Raw genomic sequence first — 27,350 nt, 5'->3', positions numbered from 1 at the left:
TAAAGAGTGTTGGCGATGGAGTCTAGGACATTTCAGTGTGTTGGTTTAGGAAGAAGGGGCAGACCATGACCTATTTGGGATGCTTGTTACCCTCATTTTCAGAACAAAACTTTGCTGAGAGCATTGACAGCCGCGTAGCCGTAACAATCGGGGGATGTGGCTTGTTTGTATTGCGCTACTGGTATTGCCTTGTAATGGCAGCCAAGAGAGGGGGAAACAGGAGATAACAGGAGATCCCCCTCCTTCAGCCCGTGCGTGCAGGGAGCGGGATCGCAGAGGAAAGGGCTGGGGTTTGTGTCTGCCCTTTGTTCTGAAACATCTACTCAGCAGATGACAAAGTGGAACTGCATCTACAGAGCAACCAGGATATTCCAGCCCTTCTGCAAAACCCAGAAGGCTTGTCGGGCTGGTGACGGTAGCGGGTGTTTCTTGTCCTCAGCAATCCTGGACCTTCTCAGTTGTCCTTGCCTCAGGTGTTAATGGGTGCTTCTGTCCTTTCTGGACGCCAGTGGAACCCCCCAGCTGAGTGCTGATATCTACATCTGCCTTTTGATGGGACTCAGAGCACATGTAGAACTGAAATCAGAGGGATCTGGTGTCTTCCTGGGATTTCTGTCATGCAGGAGCAGCCTTTTCATCAGTCAGAAAGGTCCCTGCTGTATTCCAGATTCGTGGAAGATGGAAGCCGGCGCAAAGACATCTGCCAGCAGATCCGTGTGTTGTTCGGCTGCGAGTGTACCGGCAAACACCACGCTGTGATACCTCACGGCAGCCTGGCCCCTTCCCCAAATGCCCGTATGTTTAGAGCTCACTCAGGTGAAAATACTGATAACGCACGTAGAGACTGATGCTGCACAGGCGTCCCCAGAGGCTCAGGGGTTTGGTCACAGTGCTCGCTCCTCTGCCCTGTTCAGGACATACTGCTGTGCACGCACACAGCTCAAGTCTCACTCCCCAGTCCTGATGTGACACTTGAAAGAAAGTCCCTCACGTGGCTTTGCCAGTGTTTTGGACCTAAGTTGAGGTTTTGGGCCCCTGCAGAGCAAGGCTAGGGATGTGTCCTCCTTTCCTGGGGAGGGAGGCAGAGGAATGAGGGAGAAGTGTGGAAAAACAACTGATAGAAAAGGCATGGAGACCTCCCAGCTCATTGCACTTCTGCGTGATCTTGGCTTATGCCCACAGCTGCTGTCCATCCAGCAGCAGAAGGTGCCGTTTGAACTACTGCAAAACTTCCACATTCTGCTCGCTTGGGAAGTCCTCTTTTCACACACATGCCCCCTCTCAGGAGGTGTTTGAACACCCTTTGCACTTTCTTGTAGGCTCTTTACATTCCACTGCACTTCAGCGAGCCAGAAGGGGCTCAAGGAATTGACCATACACTGAACATCGTGTGCCAACAGGACTGGGGCAGATCCAGCTGAGCCTGGTTGTGACCCAGGCTGTGTCACCTGTTTGCCAGTCGCACGTTGACCAGCGCTGAGGAAGAAATCATGCTCAGACTTTTTTTGACGTGTCACCCTGTGCCCAAACCCTGTGCCACAGCTCTTGCCAGTGAGGCACTTGTGGCACTCAGCAAAGAGCTCGGGGACTGGCAGCGCTGGTGGCTATATTCCCACGCATAAGACCAAGCTCAGCGTCTGGGGCGCTTGTTCTTGTGGCTTAACGAGTCTATTGCTGATACTAGACTGATCGGGAACAGTTTCAAAAATTGGTAGAGCCATTGAGGCATCAGGCAGTGTACAAAGTTAGAGGAAGGCACAACTCCTCCCCAGGAGAACAGCCATCCCGCTCCCTGCTGTCAGAGCTGTCCCTTCACTTCTTTTAGCAACGTGGGTGCCAGTATTTGACGTCTCTCTTTGCAGTGTAGGGGACTCTGTCATATTTGTGTAGTTCCTGACAGTTGAATAGCAGCTGAGGATCACCAGCTGTTTCACCGTGGAGCTGCAGGAGGGAAACTGAGGCACGGAGCTGAAGGCGCCTAAAAATGCCCTCAGAGTTCCCAGAGTGATTATCCTACCTGGGGTCCTACACATCCAACACAACCCATCATTACAAATGAAACGGAGGGGAGCGGAAAGCAGTGATGCCTCCTGCCCTGCGTTGCTTTGGCTTGCCACCCTTCCTCTCCCCTTCCTCGCCGGCGTCCCTCACCGCCAGCACGTGCCCTCGGTCCTGGAGCCGGCTCCTTTAAGGCAGGAGCGCCGGGGGATTGTGCGCCGTGCCAGCCTTGGCTGCCAGCGCCTCTCCCGCTTCCCCCTCGGAAAGTTTCCTGCCCAATTGTTATGTGCGATCCGATCTGAAAGTTGCTCTCTAAGCTTCTTGTCACATTTTGACTTAATGAAGTGCAACTGGAGTGGGAATTGGGGTTCATCACGCCAGTCTCACTGCGCTCCCTTGTTGTCAGAAAACAGGGGCGGTTGGGGACCGTAATGCAACGCTGCAAGTCGTTATCATTCCGGTCAGTCTGTTTAACACAAAATTAAACAAAGAACTAATTAGTGCCTCATGAATTAATAAATGCGCAGTTGCCGGGTAGGAAGGGGAGGAAGGAAAAAAGGTTGTTGAAGGAAAGATACTGAAAAAGTCGAATTAGGATGTTGTGTCAAGGGGAAAAAAAAAAGTCTGAGTCCACTTTGGCGAAGACTTTGGATCCATTGGCTTCCTTGGAAGAAGCTCCCCTCCTCCTCCCACGTCCTGCTTGTCTGCTCTAGAGCAGATGTACGGGCAGGCACGGGCAAGAGGGAGGTCTGGATTTCTTCACCATGTTCCCTAGAAGCTGGAGCTGGGATCCACAGGCCAGTAGCCAGGTATAAATATTTATCCAAAGAGCTGTATGCCCAGATGTGGGAGCCAAGAGGTGCGGGGTGGAAGCCCTTCCTTGGAAAGGACGGAGGCTTCCAAGATGGTCAAGGCGAGCAAGTCTCCTCAGTTTGTCCAAACACTTTGGAGCTTTGTACTTTGTGGTGACAGGTGTTGTGTCGTGGTTGGGGCCTGTCCCCAAAAGGTTTGTGTCCCCTTGACCCCGGGGAAGGAGCCCAGCCTGGTGTCTTAAAGCAGAGAAGGGGGCTGGAGCAAGTGAAAGGGAGGAAGGTGGAGGCAGGAGGAGGACGAGGTTGGCAGTGGTGTAAGCAGGAAGAGGAGCAGGGTGAGGTGGCACCCGTGGCTTCAGAGCTGGCAACATCCCTCATTTTTCTGGAGAATCCAAGATCGTCCCAGCAACAGCGTGTGATCTCAGATGAACCATGTCCCAGCAGCGCTCCCCTGCCCCTGCTCCTCGCCCTGTCCGTGCTGGCCGGCCCTGCTCCCCGCACGGTGCCGCGCCGCCAGCAAACGGGCTCCGCTCTGGCGCATTGTCAGGCAGGGAAGCAGGCAGAGCTGGGGGAGGGAAGAGTCCATCCTTAAGAGGACATGTCAAGTACAATTAGCGTTATCTGTCTAAATATGTACTGGGAACACAGAATACAAGAGGAGGCCTGGCTGGCTTTAATGGAGACATATGCAAGGTCATATTGCCTCATACAATCCCCCAATCTGATTTGGGGATTACACATTCTAAGTAAATTGGCGTTATTCCTCTTGCATCATTGATAAGCTGCGGCCGAAAGGAGTAAAAAAAAAAAAAAAAAGAGGGAGAGAAAAAAACCACAAACAAACAAAAAAAAAACAATTAAAAACTCAAACCCAAGAACTGACCGTGCACAGGGGTGAGGGAGTGAAGCCAGGAAGGCAGAGAGAGTTACAGGCAGAGAGCTCAGGAAAGAGGGAGAGAACAAAAGGGAGGGAGAGAAAAAAAGAGTGTGACAGAATGGCAGAGAAAGCGATGGAAAGAGCAAGGAAGAAAGGGAGAACAAAGGGAAGAAAAAGGTGAGAGAGCCAGAAGGACAGAGGGTGCCAGGGCGGGAGAAGGACCTCAGGCGGGGGAGCTGTTCCTTCAGCCGTGTCCTCAGCCTTGGGAGCACCAGGATTTGAGTGGGAGAGCAAGGAGCCAGGCTGGTTCTGCATCTTCCTCACCCCAGGGGCTCCCTGTGCTCCATGTCCATCCATCCATCTGGGATATCTCACCAGCTCCTTCCCGCTCTGGGTCACAGCCAACTCCGGGCATCTATCTTTGGCGCAGTGCACGGGCAGTGCTGGAGTGCGAGTGACGGGAGGAGGCGGCATGGACCACCAGGGCCCCAAAACACAGCGGTGAGCCGCAGAACAGACCGCCCAGAGCCAAGTCCACTCAGTTTTGCTCCCCGAGGGGCCAACACGGGGTCCCTATCAGGGGCTGAGTTGCGGCACACACCGCTGCACCCTGGAGAGGGAGACACGCTGTGCACCGGTGCTTGGTGCAGGCAATGGGGCTCCTGGATTCAACCCCCAACTCACTGTGCGTGACCAGTTTCTCACGTCACTGCCACGTCTCGGGCGGTTGTGATAGCTGTTTTGTCACAGTTGCAAAACAGAGGCTGCAGGAATGGGCCAAGCACCCTCGCCACGGTGCACGCAGCCACCCGGTGCTCCCTGCCACCTCCCGGCTGCGGGAGAGGGAAGTCCCTGGCTGGCTGTGGATTCGTCCTCCCCCCGCGCGCTCTCCTCCCTCCCGCCTGTGCAGGATAACCCCCTCCGGAAGTCTCACGGCACGGCTTTTATGCTCTGTCACATTTTTGGAACATATGGTTTTAAATAATTCAATTTACTTTTCATGTGTTTTGCTGTGACTTTTTTCCCCTGCCCCCTTTCTCTTTCCTTCTTGCTCTCTGCACCGATGCACAGATGAGTGGATAAGGGGGTTTGGTGCCTTGGGACCTAGTCCTGCACCCTGTCGTCTTGTGCCCCACAGGTGTGCAAGGGAGGCCTCAGCATTAGCCCACTGGTGAACCTCTGGGAAAGAGGGGACAACAGAGGAAATGGGGACATTGGAATGATTTGTCGTGGAGCAGAAGGCGCCCTTAGATGTGTAGGCAAAGCCGGGTGCAGACCAGCGTGAGGTCTGTGTGCGGTAGCTGGGGAGCAGGATTCGGGCCAGCAATAGCTGCTCTCGCCATGCTAAATTATTCCCAGCCCGTGTTGGGAGTCTCGTGCGCAGTGACGGGCAGGAGCGCTGTGTGTCCCGTGATGTGCATGGCGCCGCATGGCGCAGCCAGGAGCGGGACAGCGTTTGTTCCCTTGCAAAGTCTGAATATCCCATGTCAGCCCCGTCACCCATTCTCACCCAGCTCTTGTGAGCATTTGTGCCTTGGATCTTGCCCTGCATATTAACTGGATCCTTTCTCTTCCCTCCCCAGGATGAAGTGAATTTAGAACTAAAAACGAGGCAAGAAACCAGGCCTTGAAATCTCCGAAAGGTAGGAGAGACTTCAGACTGCAATGGGTATGTCACTACGCCCTCCTGGGTTCTCTTTTCCTCTGCGTGTCTCTCACACTTTGTAGCCTGCTCGCTGTGGCCGTGTCTGCACTAGAACTTCTGGGATTGGACCATTGTTAGTTGTAGAGATGAAAACAGAAGAAGGTCTAATGCAGACATGGCCTATGCGTGTCTTAATCCTGTCTTTGTCTTTGTACACCAGTTGTTCTGGGCACCTGCTTTTGACACTGTGGGTTTTGTTCCATATCTTCTCTACTGCCTCTGTCCTAAAGATAAAAAGTGTGCAAGGGCTTTGGTGAGGAGGATACCACTTTATCTTCATCCATGTGGGCTGGTGGGAGATGGATAAAGTCCTTTCACTGAATAGGACGCAGTCTCCATCTACTGTGAAGTTTTGCTGAGCTCAGTTCACATAATTTAAGATAGTCATGTGCATGCTCTCCTCCTCCTCCTCCGGCACATTGTTATCTATTCAGACTGCAGCACCATGCTGGTAGGATGGAAGCAGCTCCGTGTCTCCAGCAGGATCCTGACTTTTCTGGGTTTTCCCTTTAACTAGGCCCTTATGGTCTGTGTTGCTCCAAAAAACCCTAAAAACTAACAATTTTGCAGTTTCCTAATGCTGTCTGGTCACTTAGTCCATGCCTGATAAGACTTAGAGGCCTGGAGCCCAAGGAAATGAAAGGCGATCGCCTCTCTTAGAAGCCTTATCTCCATGCGCTGGGTCAGAGTCCCTGTGCCAGCTCAGGTGATGGTCACCAAGAAGTCCCTGCCATGCCGAGGCAGTTCCTGCCATCCTCACCTCTTCCTCATGGCCTCAGGGGACCACGGGGCTCCCTCATGTGTCACCCCTGGAGTTCCCGCTCTGTTCCCCGCGTCTCTGTGCGGTGCCGCCGGGTCGGGGAGCTCATCGTGCGAGTCCGAGCGGTATCAGAGGGGCCCCAAGCCGGGCTGGGCAGTGTCAGAGGTGACCGGTGGAAGGCCAGTGTTATGTAAATACCGCTGCTGTAACATGGCAGGCCTGAATGGCCCTGTGCGTCCATCCATCATTGCTGGGGAACAGAAGCCTCCCTGGGAGCACGGGGGGCCGGCAGCGCGGGGCACGCAGACACAGGCAGCATGTGCCCTACTCATAAACTGTTTGTTTTCTTTTTGTCTCTCTCGTTTCGGGGCACCCCGCCGTGAGCAACTCTCTGTTTTGTCCATGCAACCTCTCCCCCAACCTTCCCCCCACCACTTCAGCCCTTCCTTTTCCTCCCTCCTTCCCCTCGCCCTGAAAAAAATGGGGGGGGTGAGGAAAAAAAAAAGTCCCCAGTTCACATTGCGGCTTCTTTCTCTGACTTCAAAGGCTCCCCATCATTGTTTGGGATCGGCAGGCAGTGGCCCTGAAAACGTGATCACAGCCGGGCACAGTGTAGGTCAGCACCGAGCGCCATGCTCCGAGCGCTGAAAGGAACAGGCAGATTCTTCCCTTTTCATGCTCCACAACCCTGGTTACAGCGCTCTGCCTCGCCCGCATGCTCCTCGCTGCGTGGCTATTCTTGCTCTTTTCTCCTCCTTTTTCTCCCGCCCTCCCTCTCCCTCTCTGTCTCCCAGGTCCCTCGTTTCTCCGTCCGTTTGCTCTTGTTCTGTCCTCCTCTGTGCCCAGCATCACCCACTTTTCACACTTTGTTCTCTTTCTTCTTGCCATTACTTTTCTTCCTCGCTCTCTCCTGCCTGGTACGGCACTGCTGCCTTTTCTCTGACTCTACACTCTTCGGTGCTCTGTTACATGAATCACTGTGTTCTTTCTCCCTTTCCTCTCTCCTACGGATCAGGCTGAGGCTGATTTCCTCCTGCTCGCCGTTCCTGTTCAGTAGCAGCCATCCTCTGACATTTGCCCGCGTTTCTGTCTTTCCCTGTGATATCTCACTCACTGTGCCCTAAATTGCGGAGGTTCTGTAATCTCTGGATTAGTCCCAGACAGCCTGTTCTCCCTGCAAGGTGCAAGCCGGCTGCTTTCATGTGCAACGGGCTCACTCCCCCGGAGTTCAGCGCGGCCGGCCGTGGGGAGGCAGCGCACGGCGCCTGCCAACAGCATCGGCTTCCAAACTTGCTCTCTGGTTTCGCTGGTTAGAACCTGCAAGGAGCCTCGCCAGCAGGGTTAGTGGTGAGGATGAATTTGTGAAGCCAGGCACCGACTTCACGTCTGTCACAGGGAAGCAGAGGAAATATTTGAATGTTGTAGATCTCACGTGGAACGTGGCACTAAGGGTTTTATTTTGCTTGCAGACCAGCACAGACTGCTCCACCCAGCACCCAGCCAGGGTGCAGCCGCCCCGTCCTCCGCCCCCAGAAGCGGAGATCACGGTGCTTGTGCCTCTGGTGATTTGTGAGGTTGTTTTAATGCCGAGGAGCCCACCAGGACTTGTCTCTTGCTAAATAGGCATATTAAGGGACATTGCGGCAGGGGTTATAGAGTAATAATTTGTCCTAATGAGCTGGTGTCACGTTCTCCTAGGCCGAGCTGTGCGCGAGCAGGAGCTGCGGTAGAAGGGGCTGCACTCGCTGACCTGTCAGCCCAGGTTAATGAAGTGCTGTGCAGCTTGCGGGGTCAGAGAGCAGGAGCTCAGCCAGCCGGCTGCGGCTCGGGGGGCCGGAGGGGAGGACGGGGCTCTCCCCTGAGTGGAATGCCCCGGGGAGAAGCTGGTGAGCTGCGGGATGGGGCTGCAGGACGCAGGTTGTGACGCGGGGGACTCTGTGCTGTGCTGGCAGGCTGAGTGCCACTCCATCCCCATCAAACTGGCGCTGCAGGCAGAGGTGCCTGCTGGGGTTTGGCAGTGGTTTGATTTGCATGGTGACTCTAAACACAAGCAGTTGCTTCCATCCCTGCTGGGTAGCTGGGCAGCAAAGGCACGGGGAGAGTTCTGCCAGTCGCCCAAGTGAAGGGTATTTGGGAGCGGGACATTCTGGGCAGGAGATGCTGAGTAAGGGAAGTCAGGGCCCTCCTGCTGTCTTGGGGACCCATGGCCTTGTCCCGTGGGGCCATCATGGGACCATCCTGTCCATGCTGGGGCTGGACAGTGCCCTTGGCCACACCAGCACCCTGGGGTCTACAGCACAAGCCCTCTTTGCCATCTTCCTCCTCCTCCCACTCGTCTTTCTTTGCTCCTTCCCCCTCCGCTTCTCTTTGCTTTTCTCCGTCTCCATCTCTCTCTCCCTTTCATCTACTCGGAAGGCTTTACTCTACTTCCTTGTCACCCTAATTGATTGCATTAACCTTTCAGCGTATTGGATTTCCCCAGCACCGTGCAGAGAGCACTGTGCAATATGCTTATAATCTGGGCTGTAATGGACAGGGAGCAGTCAGCGAGCCCCTGCTCCAACAGGTCCTGCTGACAACTCCGTCTCGGGGAGGGGGAGCGGGAACGTGCTGGTGGGATGTGCCCGGCACGGCTGTCCTCAGCGAGCAGGGTGGCACTGTCAGCTGGAGATAACAGGGCCCTTCGAAAAGGACCCAGCTTGCGAAGCAGGGGAGAGATGTTGTATTTGACCCCATTCATGAAATTTTAACTTGTGTCCGAGCCCCCCTCTCTTCTGTCTGCTCTGTGTACAGTTTTTTTCCATCTGTTCAATGCTAAATTACTGTACGCTTTACATTCAGGCACTTGTTGCTAGCGGCAGGATGAGAAGACAGTCTCATGGAATCTGCATGTTTCCACATCGTGCTTGGCTTTGCTTTTTCCTTTCATTTTGGTGTATGGGGATGTGAGGGAGGTTGGACACTTTTCCTGGGGTTTCAAAGACAAAAGCACAGGAATATTGTGCTCATGAGGAAGAGACAGCAGCAGGGTGCAGAGAGATCAGGAGGCAGAAGCCCTGAATTATATCCTTTCACTCCCTGGTACCTCATTTCTCCCCCTTGGATGGCAGAGCTGTGATGTGCTGCAGAGCCCACAGGAGGCTTCTGATTGCTTCTTAGGTCTTTAGCTCAAGAGTTAGATCGTCCTTTTAAAAGCGGAGCTGCTCTGCTGCTTTAGAAGGTGCCCAGCTCTGCCCTGGGCATGTTTAGAAACTTTGCAAGTTCCTGGGCACACCAGGAGGAGGGGACAGGGCTGTACCTTGAAGGGTAAAGGTACATCCCCAGTCTCTTTGTTTTTCCAGGAAGAAAGGAGAAATGCCATGAATCAGAGAGAGGAAAAAACTATTCCAGGTGATCATTCCAAAAAGTGGGAGGCTCCTTACAAGCCAGGAGGTAGTTGATGGGAAGGACTTTATTTTAGGTTAAATAAAGAAGGAATAGGAGCAGGAAGCAAAGGATGAGAAATTTAAAACAAGCGAGAGAGAAAGAGAGCGAGCGAGAGCAGCACCTCCTAAATGGAAGAGTAAACAGGCACTCCGAGGCATTAACTTAATTGATTGTTCTGCAACAGGCTGAACGCTGTGTTATTCTGTCGCCGTGGCAACAACCCAAAAAAATTGTCAGCCTGTTTGGATGAAGTGAAGCGAAACATTCTCTAATTTGCGGTGATCCGGGTGTTTGTTTTCCTTCCGAAGAGGCGGGGGCTCTATTGATCTATTGTTTGCACAGAGCTCTTTTTTTAGTGGTGATCCGGGGGATCGGGAGGCTGGGGTGTGCACCCCGGGCAGGTGAGGCCAAGGGGGTGTCTCTGCCGTGGTTCCCCACACCTGCCTTTGCAGGGTGGCTGCGCAAATCCACCAGAAACTCCAGCGGTAGGAATTGTCCCAAGGAAGCTTGAGGACGGGGCAAAGTGTTTGGCTGTGGTGAGCTTGTGCCAGAGCTGCTGCTTCGGTCCCTCCTGCTCTCGTCCCCGTGGGTTCTTGCCGTCTCTGGTGGTAGGTGGGGACAGCTACAGCTGCCTCAGGGACAAGAGCAGCTCTGTCCCCCAGAGCTCCCTTCCCAGGCCTGTGCTCTTCCGTTCCATGTGTGCAGACCTGTGCCCACCCTATGCTTGTGGGGTTGGATGGTTGCACACTCAGTGGAGGAGTCACGTTTGAGTTTTATCCCAGGACCACAGTGTTGGTAAGATAACAAAGCACCACTTTGAGCTCTGCATTACAGCAGCAAATGGATGAAATTCCTGGGCCAAAGGATGGGGGATTTTGTCCCCTGGGATAGGGGGCCAAGCTGCTGCAAGGGGCCATGCAGGATGGGAGGTGGGGATGGCCACGGTGGGATGGGTGGGAATGATGGAATTGCTGCAAGCGGTGCCCCAAGTTGTGCAGTGGCTTGTGCTCCTCGTCAGCTGTGTCTGGCTGTGCACAGCCCTGGGGACCAGGAGGCAGGTCCTGGAGGTGCCGCTGGCCCCAACACACGCTTGGTTTCCAAGTGAAATGTCGCTGCAGCACTTGCTGCAGCTGAGAAACGTTCAGTCAGAACGGGAAAGCCCAAGAGAGCAGGGAGCAAACCCACGTGGCCAGGGGTGAGCTGTAAGGCCTTGGGCCAAAAACATGATGCCAAGAGACGGGTGCTGTGGCAGTGGAGGGAAAAGCTGGCAAAAAGGTGCCTTACAGGTCTGCACTGGGGGAATGGGCAGAGGTGGCTCCGAGCCAGCGGGAGGGTGAGTGGCAGAGGTGGCTCCGGGCCAGCGAAGGAAAGAGAAAGGGTTTCCTCGTGACAGAGGTTCAGTAAGAGGGACAGGCTGCCGACTTCCTTGCGCATGGCCCTGCATGGAGGTTTCACCCTCTTGTTTGGGGTTTTCTGCACTCCAACGGCCTTGGGGAGCCCCGTGTTTCCCGTCTGGGCAGATTGTCCTTGTTACTCCTTGGCAGTGTCCCAGCCCACACACAGCTCAGTCCGGCGGCTGCACAGGGACTGTCTAGTTGATCCTTAAGATTTCAGGGAGAGCCGTAGGATACGTTAGTGTCAAGTGCTGGAGAGTGTTGTTTTGTGGGGTGTGCAAGGGCAAAAAAACACAGCATGTCTCTGTGCTCTCGCTGCCTGCCTCCCCACTCCCTTCTCTGTTGAACTGGTTTTGCTTTATCACCCTCTTTCTGTCTCGGTCTCCCTCTCCTCTATTTCACTCTCCTTGTCTGGTTTTTAACTCTTCTGCTCTGGTGCTTTTTCTCAGTGTAGATGTGGGTGGGGATGAGGCTGTTGCTGGCGGATGAGCCATGTCCCCAAGCACCGTGTCCTGCTCGGGGACCTGTCCCCCGTGCTCGCAGTGGGTGTGCGTGGGTGGGGGCACCGTGGGCAGGTGAGAGGAGCTCTGCGTGTCTCCCGGGAGAAAGCTGAGCTGCCAGTGAAAGTTTGGTGGTTATTGGCGTCAGGAGAAGCTAAATAACCCTGTAACTGGTATGAAGGTGAATTCACGGTCTAGTGAGCACTGAAAATACGAGAGGACTCTGAGACAGGCAAAGTGCGGAGAGGGGAATACGGCGCGCCCCTGGCTCAGGGCAGCGCCGTGTCTGCAGAGCGGTGCAGGGAGGTGTGCTGGTGCCATCGCCTTCTGGGGGGCCGGCCGGGGCCAGGCCGGTGCTCAGTGCTGCAAGTTTGGTGACAAATGAGGCATGCACACATTGACACGGCAAGAACGCCCGCAGAGAAAGGCTGCGTGCCTCTGGCTGTGGGCAGCCGCGCCATGTCTGACTGCACGGCCCTGTACACACGGGTGGCCGCCTGCCCGCACGGTGCCACGAAGCTGAGCACATACGTGTGCATATACATGTACACATACGTGTGCACATACACGTGCACCAACATGCAGACAGCCGTACCCACACAGGATCTCACGGGTTCCCATCTCTACGTGTCCTCGTGTGTGTAGAGGGACCCCGAGCTATGTGAACATAGGGGTGCAGGCGCACACGCGCTGCAAATATAGTCCTGTGCCATCTGCATCAGCCCGCAGTCAAGTCAGATTCCTCTCTGGTGTAAGTACGATCTAGTCAGGCAGCACACGCAGATTTATCCCAGCATATCTTGAACGTCTGCGCGGTTACCTGCTGTGAGCGGGAGAAGAGTTGCAGGAAATCTCTTCTCCTTCCAGCTGGGAGAGGCTGATGCCTTGGAGTACCAGGAGATGCGCAGAGAGGAAACCCCCTTCAGCTTTTCACCTGGAGCTGGTAATCTCCTTGTGCCGAATCTCGGGAACAGGGGAATTGCATTTGAAGCTCAGCCAGTGGTGATTTAGTGTTAGACGTTTGCAGAAGAGACTTTGATTAATTCGTAGTAAAATCAGGGAACACTTGGGTGCCAGCACCACATTCCAGGGTGAGCCGGCGACCGAGGTGCGCGCTGGGCGGGCTGCCAGGTGCCTGAGCAATCCCCGCGGAGGTGGCAGCGCCATCCAACCCGCAGCCTCTCCCTGCTTGGGCTTCTTAATTATTAATTTATTTTTCTCCCTTCCTTGGCAAAAAAATAGTATTTGGTAACGACCTCAAATTGCAAAATGCTGATGATTTGGAGAATGTGTCACAGAAGCTCCAGGGTGATAAAGGGGAGACGAATCCCAGCCAACAATCCGGCTCAGCCAGTTTGCCTATTTATTAAAGAAAAAGCCCAGATCATTAACTTTTTTGTTGTTGTTCTGTTTGTGGGCAACTCCCTGCTGGCAACTTTCGGGCGCCCAGTAAATTAAACCGAGTATCGGCCTGGTTCGGGGCAGCCTGAGCAGCTAGTTAAAGCTGTGAAATGCGTTAGAAACTGGCTTCGTTTATGTTAGCGCATGAATAAACCCTTTAGGGTACCAAGCAAAAGTGCTCTCTGGCATAAAAGCGGTGCCGGAAAATCCTCACTCGCTGCCTTGTGGAGGGTCAGGTATTGTAAGTGTTGAGCTGAGCTTCACTTCTCCTCCTGCCGCTCGTTCATGCAGTTAATTGCCCCTCGACAGGTTGCTGTGCCATGTCGGTCCCCGGAGAAGCGGGGCTGGAAGAGAGCATCTGTAGGCACAGGCGTTTTTTGGTTCCCCGTTTGCCTGCTTGGTTTGGTTGTTGAATAAAGAACAGTTTAGGGTTGGGCTTGCCTGCCTGGTGCCTCTGTGAACTCAGAGCGTTTCCTGCGCTATCAGGGAAGGGTGATCGCGTCCCCCTCCTCTGGAGCATCCCACGTGCTCGCTGAAGTAGCGCTTCAAGCTAAATCAGTTTGCTGAGGGCTCCAGCTTCCCTTAATTCAGCGTCAGGACCGGGCTTGCATGGCTATTATTCAAGAAGCTTTATCAGAAGCACAAAGCTAGCATCTGCCCTCCTGCTTCCCTCTGGGCATCACCGGCTCTCCTGCCCCGCGTTTGGCACAGCGAGACTCGAGGGACGGCCTCGCAGAGCCCGTTTGCAGGCAAAACTCGTTCCAGCTCCTCGAGAGTGACACCGGCTCCAGGAGCGCGGTGGCTTCCCAGCGGAGTGGTGCGGAGGGGCCAAGAACCCGCTGGGACCGGGGAGCTCGAGCGGGAAACGGGAACAAAAATACTGTGGACATCACGAGCCTCTCCTCTTTCCTCTTTCAACCCAAGCTGTAATTAGGGCTGGACTCTAGGTTTTAATCTCAGCTGATGTCCAATCTCTTTCCCTCAGAGGCAGCCACCTTCTTCCCTAGGCCTGGCTCGTGTCCCTCCACAAGGATCTCTCTGGTGCAGCCTGCCCAGGCCCGTGCTCACGTGGCTGCTGATGGGAGGAGAAGGGTATTTTTCAAGGTTTCTGCTGGGTTTTTTTCTTCTGAAATACAAGGATGTGCAATTTTTTTAGTTTCAATTTAGCATTGGAGAATTTTATAATTTAGTAATTAAAATCTCTGATAGGCTTTAGAAATTGCAGCTAATTGAATTTAATGGGAAGATGATTTTCAATTTTATTTGATTACCCGGACCCCTGGCATTGGTATTTATGGGAAAAAAATGGGAAATGTGCTGTGTGGGCTAAGATGGCATAATTGAATTAGGGCTAATCGGATTTCTTCGTCATGAATTTCACTATAATTTTCCTATAATTTTCCATTAGATATCTAGTTTACAAATATTCACAAAGAAATGAAGCTCTTTCGGAATGGAGATTGCTGGCTAACAGGATTACGGGGACGATAGCTCGGCACTGCCAGCCCGGGCTCCTTCAGTAATGCAATCGCTGCGTCTGCCTCACACTTACCGCCCGCCGCTGCTCCCCGCACCCTCCGGCCCGCGGCCAGGGCTCCTTGGGCTCTGCTGCCTCTCCGCAGCGGTGTCCCTGTGCCGCTGCGTGCACGCGTGTCCTCGTGCACGGGCACACACGTCCCCGCCGGTGCCCGTGCACACGGGCGTGCTCAGAGTCACCGGGGACACGCGTCGGCGATGCTCGGCCGCCTCGTCACACAAGCAGGGCCAGCCTGCGGACACACATGTGCAGCATCACGGGCATCTGTGCACACACTTGGCGCTGTGTCTCACGCGCGAGGGGACGCTTTGCCGTCCCGCCCTGTTGCTGTGGTGGGGATGCTGCTGTCACGCCCCAGCGGAGGGGTTGCGGTGAGCCCCCACTGCGTGCAGCCCAGGCTCTCCTTCCTCTGCTCTTGCTGCCCATTCCTTAGCTCCTCCATCTTCTTCCCTCGCTTTCCTGCTGTCACTTCTAACAAACGAGCGTCCATCCTGCCTGTTCTGTCGAGGACAGTCCCCCACGTGCCTCTGCACCCACCCCCGTGCCCTGCACAGAAGCAGGGCTGACACAGCCCCCACTTGTGATGGGGCAGGTAGAGCAGAGTAGATGATGTGCCTGGCTCCCTCTGCCTCCCCTCCTTTCTGCCTCTCGCTCCAGCCCAAGCCAGATCAGATTCAGAATGAATTTATGGAGACCATCCCTACCCCACAGCATCAGAGTCCTGTAAAATCCAGCCTGTCTCTCTGCCTGTCCCATCTCTGTTGCTTGCTGGGCTGTATTTTGGAAGCCTTTCCCCATCTGCTGGTGCCTCCAGAGGCCACCCCAGTGCCTGGTGAGCCCAGCTGGGGCTTGAGGGCTTCATGGGGGCAGCTCTGGGCTGGCTCAGGGGGGCATTTGCTGGTTTTGCGGGCAGAGCTCCTGCTCTTCAGTTCCCGACACCTTCCATGTTGGACTTGGTGCCTGGGTAGGACTATCCCCTTGTGTCCTCACCCTGAAATCCCCAGGCTGCACTTTAAATCGCTGTAGTAAATTGTAACTAATTGTTAGTGCATTCAAACCCCTGCCACTCCTTCCCCCTAAGCCTTGTGGGCCCCTGTGGAGCGCGAGGACGCGCAGTGTGTGTTCAATGCCATGTGGCCCGCTCCTGGTACGGTCATTCCTCCAGGGCAGTGGTCAAGAGATGAGCAGCATTTGGCTTCCAGTGGATGCTGGAAGCTGTGGAGTGTCTGGAAGAGCAGCAGCCACATGGTGGGGAGCTGGTGTCAAACTGTTTGAGTGACACCAATGGGTGGTAAATGGCAGAAGTGATCCCGGCAGAGCCCCACCCGACACAGTGAGACTCAGCACAGCCGCTTTGGCAATGTTTTCTGGGTGCCATGTGCCAATAATGTGATTGAAACTGAATTGAGAAGGAAGGAGCGAAAGAGAAGGAAAGGGAAAGAAAGCACGGATTGTCTGCTCCTGCCGCCCAGGCCCCGAGGCCTCCGGGCGCCTCCCTTGACGAAACAGAAATCAAACAAAATTACAGAAATAGGGCAAGAGCATTTGCCTAATAGACTCCCCAAGCAGGAGGAGGAGCGCAGCGCTGCCAGATCTCCAACCTGCAATCTGCGAGCCAGCGCCCTGAGCCCACATGAATCCAGAGCACGGCCCCAGGCCCCAGGGTCAGCTCCAGCGAAGGAGGGAGAAACTGCCAAGAAAATGGGCTAAGCATAAAAAAACAAAGGTAGAAGAGACACACAAAGGGGGATGTCCCACATATCAGCATGACTCACCCCCTGCTCAGCCCTGGCACACTGTCTGCGGGGAAAGCATTAAACTGTAATAATAATAATAAATTAATCATCCTTCCCCCTCCCATTGCACTTTTCATCTGAGGATCTCTGAGCACCTGGCAAACATTAATTACCGAGAGCTCCCGACGCCCCTGGGAGGGTGGGAAGGGACAAGGAGAGATCTCTTCACCTGCCGTGAAAGGGCAGGGGTGGCTGGGGTGGCTCTGGCCATGGCACGGGGCACAGTTCAGAGCAGGGTGATGCGCTGCCTTCCCTCCAGTGCGGTCCAGGAGCTGCCTCCTGCCAGGGCACGGTCGGAGGCAGCTTGGCCCCTGAGAAGGTCCCCATGCCCTGGAGGGATGGAGGAAGGAGGGGAGATGCTGCCCTAATGGTGGGCGCAGGGGTACCCAGAAGAGCAGAAAGCTCCACAGCCCCTGAGTAAAAACAAACTTTTCTTGGGTAAGAGGCAAAGGAGGGAGGATGGGGAAATAAAACCTGATCCTGTGACTGGAGATCGCTGAGATAGGAAATCAGGCCTTTCCGTTGCGTCAGCTGCAGGGCGTGGACTTCACCTGAAAAAACACCTTGGCAAGTTGTTTCTGCAAGGGGGAGTGGGAGGCACAGTGGGAAGTGTGCGGAGGGGATGCTCCGGGTGTGTTTAGGTGTTGGGGGGGGGGGGGGTTCATGTGTGTCATGGTGTGTGGATATGTGTGTATTTGAATGGGAGTGAGCACAGAGTATCATTTTCTCTGTTGGAGTGCATATGCATGTTGCGTGTGCACGCTGGGATGGGAGGGGTGGGGAACATTTGTATACTGATGTGTGAACGTGCTCAGCTCGGTGCATGTAGAGGAACAGGTATGTTTGGAGGGGCCTTGTGGCTGTATATGTGCAGTGACACATCCGTGTTAGAGCGTGTTCTCCCTTGAGAGGAGTCGGAGATGCAGCTGGTGCTGCTCTCAGGGAACAGCGGCACTGAGCAGAACTCCCACCGCTTAAATATTAGTTTCATAGGAGAAGTGAAAATGGAGAAATCTGGGTGATGTGAGGTGCGGTGAACTTGTGGGACCCGTCAGCATCCTCACACCTGAAAGAAAGCATTGAGTGCAAACTGAGCTATTTAAAGCCAGAGATTAAGCAGCACGAACATTTCTGGCGCTGTCCATCGCATCCCCCGGGTAGGATATTCCCTGGCAGGTGCTGTAGCATCTGACTGTAGTGTAAGGACCATTACAGGCTCTGACGAGGATCGTGGGTGGTGTTGTTTGGGCTGGTGTCTGTGTTGGGGCCAAGTGAAATGCAGACAGACAGATTTTAAAGGCAGCACCAGGCGACAGTGCTGGTCGAAGCTGATGACATGGTTAGAAACCAGTGTGGGAAGTCGGGGCGATGCTGATAATGGTTTGCCCATCTCTCTCAAAGCAGTAGCCTGGCTGCACCAGGTGGGAAGGGGAGCCCCATGCAAGGGCTCGGTCAGGGAGGTGCGTGGCCCGGGCAGGGCACGCTTGCCTCCTGCCTGACACCGCTGTCCCCACCCTGCTTCCTGCCCCGGAGGGTCCCTGGGTGGCTCCGTTTCACTAGACTTTGTTTAGATTTTTTTCCGGGAGAAGCCAGAATGCTTGTGGTTTTCACAAATGACTCCCCCTCTCCTCTTCCTTCTCCCTGCCCTCTGGCCCGGTGCGCCGCTGTAGGATTTTACGCATGCAAATGCAGCACTTGCTGAGAGCCGGGTGAGTTAGATGAGTTGCAGTTGCACTGTTGGATCTCTGGACACTCTCTGGGTGCAGCGTGTCCTGGTGCGCGGAGCCAAACAGACCTGGGCTACTTCCAGCCCTGTGACTAACCTGTCTGGCCACTTTTGGCGAGTCACTTCCCTTGCTAGTGCCTCAGTTTCCCCACCTGTGCAGTGGGGTAATGATGCTGGCCTCCTTTGAAAAGCACATTAAATTCTGCTTATAAAAAGGATTTAAGAGCTGGTGAGTTCATGGGCTGCTCCCCAGCCCTGGTGGAGAGCCCTGCTCTGCCAAATGGAACCAAATGTGGTGTGTTCACAAAAACAGCCTACAACCTGCTCAAAATACCTATTTAATCAGGTAAATAATCTGCTCGTTTGTTTTAAAGAAAGAGGCTTATATCTATGTTTACCCAACACGCCTCTTAGAACCTCCCTCGCATTCTTTGCTACTTAGAAAAATAAAGCAACAAAAAATGAGGAAATTCACTGCAAAAGAAAAAAACCGCCCCTCCTGTGGGCCAAGTGCCCCCTGGCTTCCTGCGGCACATTGGGCAAGATGCTTTAACGTCCAGGATTGTGACACCGGCCACCCCGGGCCCGTTTGTCGGGTCCTCCACGGGCTCCAGCCCTCCCCGGTGACTTGTCCTGTATTGCACGGCCGAGCCCGGACACGCGTGGGACGGCTGTGCCCGGGGCAACCCGCCCTGCCCGAGGGCTGCGGGTCCTGCCGGGCCCGCTCCCCGGGGCACCGGCACAGCTCGTCCGCAGACCCCGCGGTTTGCCCCGCACCGGCGGCTCCTTCCCCGCCTGTTCCGGGGCTCCTGCGGCCGCGCGTGGGTCCCGCGCTCCCCGCCGGCGGAGCCAGCGCCGCCCGCCCGCTCCCGCGGGGCAGTTGGCGGCGGGAACTGGCGGCGATGGGAGCGGGGGCACCGCGGCCGCTTCGGCCGGGCCGGTCCCGAAGGGCCCAGCGTGCCCGCGCCCCGAGTGCGGGGCTTCCCCCGCGCTTCTTCCCCGGCCGGGCCGGCTGCCGGGGCCGCCCGAGGTGACGCCGCCGCCGCGCCCCGGTCCGGCCCGTTGCGGCCCCGGCCCCGCACCTGCCCCCGGCGGCGGGCCCGGCGCGGGGGCGTGTCCGCCGGCTGCCAGTCACCGCCCCCCGCGGCGGCCGCGCCCGCCCCCGGCCCCGCTGCCAAAGTGACTCGGGGAGGACCGGCACGGCAATGACATCAGTGCTTTAAACAACTTGTTATTCGGGAGCAATCAGCTGCAATTAGGTATTAATTAAGTATTATGAAAGTTGATTATTTAAGTGAATTCGGCTTTCGTCTCTCCGACTATGGTAAGTACAGCACAATTGTCCTTTTCCTGCCCGTGGCCCCTCGCCCGCCGGAGTCCCCGGTCGGTGCGGCTGCCGGTGCCCCCCGCGCTGAGCGGTGTGGAGCGGAGCGCTCCCGGCCCCGGCCGCCCCTCCGCGCCTCTCGGTCCCTCCGCCGCTGCGGGGCCGGGCGCTGCGGGCAGCTTCTCCGGGACCCGGTGCCGGGGGCCGCCGCTGCGCCGAAACTTTTCCCGGGGCCGAGGCGGGTGCGCGGGTGCGGGGCGGCGCAAGGGGCTCCCGGGCCGAGCGGGGCGCGGGGGCGGCACCAGGTGCTGCCGGGGGCTCGCAGCCTCTTTCACTTTTCTTTCACTTGTTTTACGGAAGTTTGGCTTCCTCTCCTGCCGCCGCTCCGGCCCCGCTCTCCCCGGTCCCGCCGAGGCGGGCGGCGAGGTGAGCGGGGGCTCCGCTCGCCCGGTCCTTCCCGGCAGCGCGGCCCCCGCGGGCCGGGGCGGCGGGCGGGCGGCGGGGCCGGGAGAGGATGCGGAGGGGAAGTTTATGGGGGTTTTGAAATGATTCTGCGTTTATATTTGTTGTAAGTTGTGTGGGTTGTTTTCTCTTTCATTTTGTTCTCCTTCGGAGCTCTGGCGTCTCGTTGGTAAAGGTTGCCTGTCAGGTTCCTGTGCTGTCTAAATGAAAAGGAATTTAATTTATTTGGGACAAGGCAGTGTCAGATGAAGAGGCTGCTTATTACATTTAATGACTATTTCTTTTTTTTTTTTCAACCTGGGCATATCTGGGATGGGTTTGTTTTTGTCCTTCCATGTGAGGTATATGAGACCTCCCCCACCCCTTCACATCTCGCAGGGAGGAGATGTGGCCAGACTGGGGTGATGTTTTGGTTTTAGATTACAGGCCCCAGTATTTGGGCTGGGCGTGTTTTTGATTGTAGCTTTTTGTGGCGCGTCCACTGGTTTTCGATCAGGTATGGGGCCGGGGAGCAGGGTCTGGCGGGGCGGTGGGCTGGGTGGGTGCCCAGGCTCAGCTGGGGGTGTTGGTGGACAGGGCTCTGTCAGCCTGGGGCGTGATTGCAGCCGGGGGCTCACTGTGCTGGTGGGTTTTCCAGCCCTGGGCCAGTCTGGGGCAGGGTTTTGTTTAGATTTCACAAAGTGAGCAGATTTGGAGTTCGGTAAGAATCCCTTGGGCCACGTTACCTCCCTCTTTGGGAACTGGCCCCACCACTTTGGCCCCGTACCTGCTAACACAACCACATCTCCTCCTCCAAAATGGTGTAGACCTTTCTTTCCCATGTAAAAACTAAATGGCAGCGATGGGCCAAACAGGCCTGCGCTGGCAATCCGCCACGGTCCACGTAATTATTGCTGGAGCGTATGTGTATGTGCGCGTGTGTTGTTTTTTTTTTTTAATAAAGAGTAAGGTGGCAATAAACTGGTTGATGATTGACTGGGCCTGAACTATGTACTCCGATATTTTGATTGAGAGGATAATTTTGTCGTCGTTAATTTCATTTATTTATTTATTTCTATCGTTGGTATCAGGAACCGAGCGGCTCAGGAACCGCTTCCACCCGCGAGCGCGACGCGCCGGCTCTGGTTGGGTCCGGCCGTGGGCGTGCGGCTGCCTCCTTTCTAGATCAAGGAGCTGGGAGGCTGCGTGGGCAGCCCAGGAGTTAAGGATGTGGTGAAACTGCAGGAGGGCAAATGCTTTAGAGAGTAAAAAACAGTGATTTAGCCCTGATCTCCATCTCCAGAGGGATCTGCAGGGGCGGGCAGGGCCCCGGGGATGCAGCGCCCCCTGCCGGCCGGAGCGCTGCCCACTGGCCAATGGGCCCCTGCGCCCGGCCCCCTGCCCGCCCACCTGCCCTGCTCCCCAGAAAAGGGACCGTGAAACCAACACCTTCCCCCCAACAGGGACCCTCCTTGGAAGCGTGGTGGGCACTTGGCCCTCCTGCTGCTGCACCCGGGTAACCTGGGGGTTTCGGTGCCTGGGCATGGGAACCTGGGCGCAGCAAGCCATGGAAATGAGGATCTGGGAGATCTGTTTAAGTCAGCATTACGATCTGTGTGTGGGTGAACCCGTCTTGTCATGATCTCGGGGCAAAGACCTGCCCCATAATCACCACCTCTAACCCTTATCTGCTTGGGCCAGCTTATCTCCCTCAGTCGCTGCCTCTTGAATTCTCTCCAAGCCCTGGGGCTGCGGCTCCCCAGAGGCAGAGCCCGAGGGCTGCTCACACGAGCTGCCAGCTGGCACAGCCAACTCTGGAGGGGTTTCTTTCCCAGAGGGACTCGCTACGTGGGGTCTGACAGTCTGCTCTTGCCGAGGGCTTTCTCAGCACAGCCAGTCCTTGTGTGGACCTTCTAGAGCCAGAAGCGTTCGTCGTGGTTAAGGGCTAGAAAGAATTCATGGACTGAGTCCGTCCACCCAGGATCGTGGCAAGATGTTCCCTACATGTGACTTTTCTGCTAGTCTGGTTGTAAATATCTTGAGTGACTGGGCACCTGTCATTTCCTTTGGGAAACTGTTCCCCAGCCTAATTATCCTTGGTATGAGATTACAGGAACTGATCTCAGAATGAGAACCAAGAAACCTGTGGTAAATGGGTGGAGAAACACCTAATTTTGCACTGAAAGGATTGTTTTTAACTTTGTTTTGTCAAATCACTGCTGTTTGAAACACCCAGTGGATAGAACACCTTCTCGGGGCTGGTGCCAACTTATTCTTTTTTGACAGTACAGATTTTTGGAGAGACGCTGGCTCAGGCAGGGTTGGTATCGTTCCTATGCTGAGCTCATGGTCTGCAGAAGGTTCACAGGCGGTTCATTTGGGTGTTCAGGTCTCTTTCCAGTAGTCCCATGAGGTGCTTTTTGGGTACAAAGCATTGAAGTGCTTCAGCCTACCTGGTGAAGACTCTTACCTGGGAGAAGAGTTTACCCAGGCAGGGATTAACCTTCTTGTCGGGGTGTTAAGCAGGGCCCAGCTATTACTTGAAGAACGTGCTGCAAGGTGGTTCAAGTCCATAGGAATGTTTCTACTGGTTTGGCGCTATAGAGTGGTAACTCTCAGACCAGAAAATTGATCCCTGAGATAATAAACTTCTGTTTCCCCTCCTGCACCCTGTCTATTGGGTCCTGTTCCTTCTAAACTAGGTGTGTTACTGACAGAGTGGGGTCTGCTAATGTGTGCAGCATCCTTCTGCTGTGAAACACCGTGTCTGAGGGTGGGAGAGGCAGCATGCACTGAAACCGGCTGTGAATGATGCAGATACCTTGGCTGGAAGGGGTCAAATATTTAATATGTAGCTGCCATATAATCAGTGTCTCCTTCTCTTTTCCTGGACTATTTATGCTTCCATTCTGAGTCTTCTTTGCCCCTATCAGCAAGGACTATCTGAGCTGGGAATTTGTTTCAGAGCTCTTGCCTGTGCAGCCTTGTCTGTCCCGATTCTCGCACTGCCAGAGCACTCGGCTGCCCGCACATCAAGAGCCTTTTGCGGCCACTTTGACTCTCCCTTCGACATCAAATCACACCCTTAGGCTGCTGTGCAGCCTGCAATTTAGGTTACCCTCTGAAAAGTTGGTTGAAAGTATCTGGAAAGTAATGAAAAGTCCTGTGGGAGGTGAAGACAACCTCTGCTTGTGCTGCATCTCCCACCTCCGCCTGGGCTCCTTCCCTCCCTCTCAGGGCTGGAAGACGCGGCCGTTCCCAGGGTTTGAGAGCTCAGGTGCCACCCGGGGCTCAGCTCCCAAAGTGCTGACAGCGCAGAGGCCACGCTGGCCCATCCAGCCGGGCTTTGGGAGAACCGATGTCCTCGTCCTCAGCTGCACTTTGCAAAAGCAAAGGGGGCAGAGGAAGCTTGGCTGGAAGCAGGGGAGGGGCAGAACCCACAGCCAAAAGTCCCACGCGGCCCCGTCTCCTCCCCTCCGGTTCAATGCGGACTGGATCAGTTTGGACGTCTTCAGCAATAAAAAATGCCGATGTCGTCCTAATTCACCAGGCCCCGAGATGACAGCAAATTTACATTTTTTAATTAAACTAGCAGCCAGTTTTTATGAGAGGGGGCTGGGTTATGCAAATCAAATGGTTGTGTACGAAAGATTAGGAGAGTTTGGGAATAAATTCCACAAATGCTAATAAAAAAAAAAAAAGAAAGAAAATGAGAGGGGGGAGAGAGAGGGACATTGTTCCATTAGCCCCTTTTAGACTGATTTCCCTAGGGACAAAGCAATGGGGGGGTGAGAGATGGAGGCAGCTTTCAGAGACAGGTAAAATCCATTTTGAGGATTGAGAGCCCCTTGGACCAGGACCTTGTTGCTCCCTGTTTCCACTCGCAGGGGAAATGGAGGCAGACATCAGTAGCAAAAGGAAAACTTGCTAGCTTCTAATCCCCGTTCCTGCTTGACCAGGCTGGGGAGCTGTGGCCGTGGAGGGTACAAAGTGCTCAGCCAGAGGGACACAGGTGGGTCAAGGGCCGGGCCGGGTCACCGTGGTGCTGCAGAAGGGTGGACCTGGCCACAATTGGGTTACTGAAAGGGCTACACGGAGCTGCTCTGATGGGGACCACCCGCGGACTGATGGATGGGACACAGAGCGGGGTCGGTACACTGGGGCTTCCCCTCCCTTTGGTGCAGCTTTTGCTCCTGGTCCCTGGATGGAGCTTGCTGCTTAGGCACACAGCAATACCCATCGCAGTTGTGGGGCCAGGCTGCTGTTCCATGTAAGCACAGGCTTTGTCTGTGCAGCCAAGTGTGTTTTGGAGAGGGATGATGATGCTTTTCCCTCTTGCAAACTGTAGACCCCCTTGTTGTCCATCCAAAGGGCTCTCAGTGCCTGAGTGCAGCTGTTAACTTCTCTTCCCAGTGCGTTAACCTGGCAGCAGCCTGCTCCCCTCTTTCTCAAGAGACTTCCAATCTTTCCTCATGTGGTGATTCCAGAAAGTAAAACAGTTTTGTCAAGCCTTTTTGAGAACAAATAGTTACGGTGAACCAAAAACATGCACTTCACTCGTGTAAAATATGTTCTTGTTTAAATTTCCCAAAGAATTCTGAGTTCTCATTGCGTTTGGGAGTTAGGTGTGGTGGCCAGGTACCGATGCAATTGTTTGCTCTGCCATGGAGAAACACAACCAGAAAATTTCTGGAGGCTGGGAAACTGCTTAAAGCTTCCAGTCCTAAGGCAGTTTCATGCTCAGAATAAAAGCTGAACAACCCGTATAGGTTGGCAAGAGAGAGCAAGGGGTGGAGAGAACAAGATACAAGAAAAAAGGATGGGAAGACTGAAGTCACTGGGTGCACTTTATGGCAATCCCCTGAGGATTTGGTGCCTCACTGGAGAATTTTGCCACCCATTCCTGGTTTTGGGGTGTGAAATGGTGATTCACCTACATGCACATGTTTTGCTTTGGAGAGGTGACATTTTAGCAGAGCCTCTTGTGAAATCAGTAAAAACACTGAGCTCCGCCGGAGCGTTTCTGGAGGTGTTCCCCACACCCAACACCTACGTCCCCGTCACCCTGTCCTGCACATGCACGTCTGCCCCAGACACTCGTCCACCTCCACGCTCCCGGTCACTCACGTGCCCTGTGTTGATGTTGTGCTGAACTTCGTGTTCTCCAAGTTGCTCCCTCAACACATCGCCTTCCTCTGCGCCACGGTTCTGCGTGCTTGCATCATCATTGTGATGAGTGGATCTTTCGCAGCAGCGAGAGAAGATCAGTGTGGTCTGTGCCCTTGTGTGTTCGGTGTCCCTAACTCTGCTGTAGTGCGTCACCCGCCGTTCCTGCTGCTGGGGTTGACGATGGCCTTGGCAGCAGGCTTGGTCCGCGGGCAGGCAGGCGGCTGTGCAGGGGATTTTTGCAACGCGAGTTTCTGAGCGGAATTAGGGCCAAGATCAGCCCAAATCTAACAAAGAGAGCTCCAGAACAGGTCTGTGAGACATGGCAGAGGCTGAGGATTTGGTGTGGGATGTGTAACTCCTAATCTATAAAGTGGGCATAATGATACTCCCCTGTGCAGCCCAGAGCCAGGGCTGGGCGCTTCGGTGATGGAGATAAGTGCAGGAGGCCTGGCTGCTGTCCATGGACGGGTGCGGGGGTCGGGCAGGAGCCTCCCTGCAGCTGGGGTGTGGTGGTTGGGCTGTGGGAGAGCCGAGCCCGCTGCTTCCCGCGAGCTCCTGCACCCGCTTCCCGGGGGCTCCTGTGCCCACCAGAGAGGCGGCACCCTCGGTGTCCCGGCAGCACTGTGAGCACCCCAGAGTCCAGGATGGGAGGTCGTGGGCGCACAAGGGAGGCTGTCCGGGACCTGGGCAGGGGCTGCAGAGCTCCAGCTGGGATTTTCTGTTGTAAAGGTGCCGCGGTGTCAGCCCCTCTCCCAATACTGGCTAAGCCAGGGCAGAGCAGAGGAAGAACCAGGAACTTATAGCTTCCATACATGGGAAACTATCAAAAGCCAGGTAGCAACACCAGCTTTTGTCTGGTATTTCCAGAAAAACCCGGCGGGACCTGGCATCCCAGGGCATAATTTATTATGGAAAAATAAAATAATAAAGTCCCAATCCCTTTGAGGCCTGAGTCATAGAAGCATCTTCTCATTAAAGCAGCTCCACCTCTCCGCATGGTGTTTGCCAGCACCGTGCCCGTATGAATCCACTCCCTGGGCCGGCCCGCCCAGGGCAGCCTTCCTCCTCCTCCTCCTCCTCATGCCCGCGCTCCCCCTGCACACCTCACCCCAGCGCCCCTTCCCCGATCTGGAGGAGCACGAGCAGTCCCACATGTCAAGCCAACTTCTCCCCTTCTTGGAGCCAGGGGCGTGTTTGGTTGCCATGTTTTGTAGACAAACGTCTTCATCTTTTCACCCACCTTCTACCCCCCGTGCTATCAAGTTCCCTGGGCACGGCCGTGGCTCCCACGTCCCCTCTCCTGCCGTGCGGTGTGGAGGTGTGTGTGGGATCTCTCCGTGGCTTGGAGCTCTCTGCCAAGTGGCCTCTGTGAGCAGGGAAAGGAGAGGAAGCTGCTCCTGGAGTAATTACCATCTGCATGTCCCGAAGGCAGGCAGCAGATGTTAGCAGAGGAGGACCGGATTGGAAGAGGGTGAGGGAACCTGGGGAGAGAGGGTCTGTTTTTCCTTCTTGCTTGCACAGGAATATTTTCAACAGAAGCTCAGTAGGACAAGAATCACAGTTTTGCAAAGCTGATCCAGGCGCTTGGAAACTTTCAGAAAGCTCCTTTGCTCGCTCTTGCTGCATTTTCAGTCATTCACTCTTCTTTTTCTCACCCCTTTTCTATGCTGAGCTATTTAACTTCTCTTGCTAAATAGCTTTCCTTTATGTTCTCCCTCCTTTCCTTATTCCCACAGACCTGTCACTCTTTGTCACCCTCCTGGACATCCCATTCTCCCTCTGATTCTGTCTTGGTTTTCCTTTCCTTTTTCCCCCCCCTCCACCTCCCTTCCATTATCTTTCTTTCTTTATTTTTCATTTTCCCATTTGTCTGTGGGCTGATATTCAGATGAGCAAACTTCTTCCAGTTAAAGGAGGTCATGAATATTAGGATTTTTCTGTCAAACAATGAAATATGGCTCAAATTACTCTAAAGAATAGGGCCCTTTTCATAAACCACCTGCTGTTTTTTTTGAAAGCAAGCACAACCACTCGCCTGTGTGCTTCAAGCAGTTGTCTCTCATCTCCACCTCGCCAAGCTTTGCCGTTCCAATTTTTGTCTCCTGAATTCGTTGCTCTTGGTGGAGTAAGTCTGCTCTTCCCAGACTGCCAGCACCCAGTGAGTCTGGATTTGGACAGGTTGGGACAGGATGGTGATCCTGGCAGGATCCTCACTGCTTTGAATGATGGTTTATGATTGTGCTTTTTTGATTGCTTGTTTAGAGTTTTTGTTTTCAACAACATTTTGGTCTGAAACTTATGACCTCTCGGCTTGACTTGAGGGATCTCATTGCAGATGTTAGCCCCCAGGGGGGCGTGGAGGCGCACAGACACCCCTGTCTCCTGGTCTTGCTGCTGTGGGCCGCCCTTCTCCCCTGGTCACAAGGAGGGCTGTGGTGTCCTGCTCAGGTCTGGGGCTGTGGCCGTACCCCCCCGGCTTTCACG

General features: G+C 54.8%; 1 protein-coding gene across 12 annotated transcripts in view; it reads left to right on the top strand.

Annotated features, from left to right (window-relative positions):
- The window catches only part of CASZ1 (castor zinc finger 1), a 239,741-nt gene that overhangs the window by 134,084 nt on the left and 78,307 nt on the right, over positions 1-27,350 (top strand). For 5 of the 12 annotated variants that reach the window (XM_065037510.1, XM_065037514.1, XM_065037513.1 and 2 more), the window contains exon 3: positions 5,271-5,330. Coding sequence is in view for 5 of the 12 variants with exons in the window: in XM_065037517.1 (XP_064893589.1) it covers positions 19,208-19,256 (49 nt within the window). In the remaining 7 variants the exon portion in view is untranslated. Of the gene's footprint in view, positions 1-5,270; positions 5,357-19,098; positions 19,257-27,350 lie in introns of those variants that run through there. The other 7 variants (XM_065037517.1, XM_065037506.1, XM_065037516.1 and 4 more) reach the window with 3 other exon arrangements.

This window comes from Columba livia, chromosome 21, assembly GCF_036013475.1.
Source record: "Columba livia isolate bColLiv1 breed racing homer chromosome 21, bColLiv1.pat.W.v2, whole genome shotgun sequence".
Classification (NCBI taxonomy): Eukaryota; Metazoa; Chordata; class Aves; order Columbiformes; family Columbidae; genus Columba; species Columba livia.
This window is presented reverse-complemented; position numbering and strand designations above follow the sequence as displayed.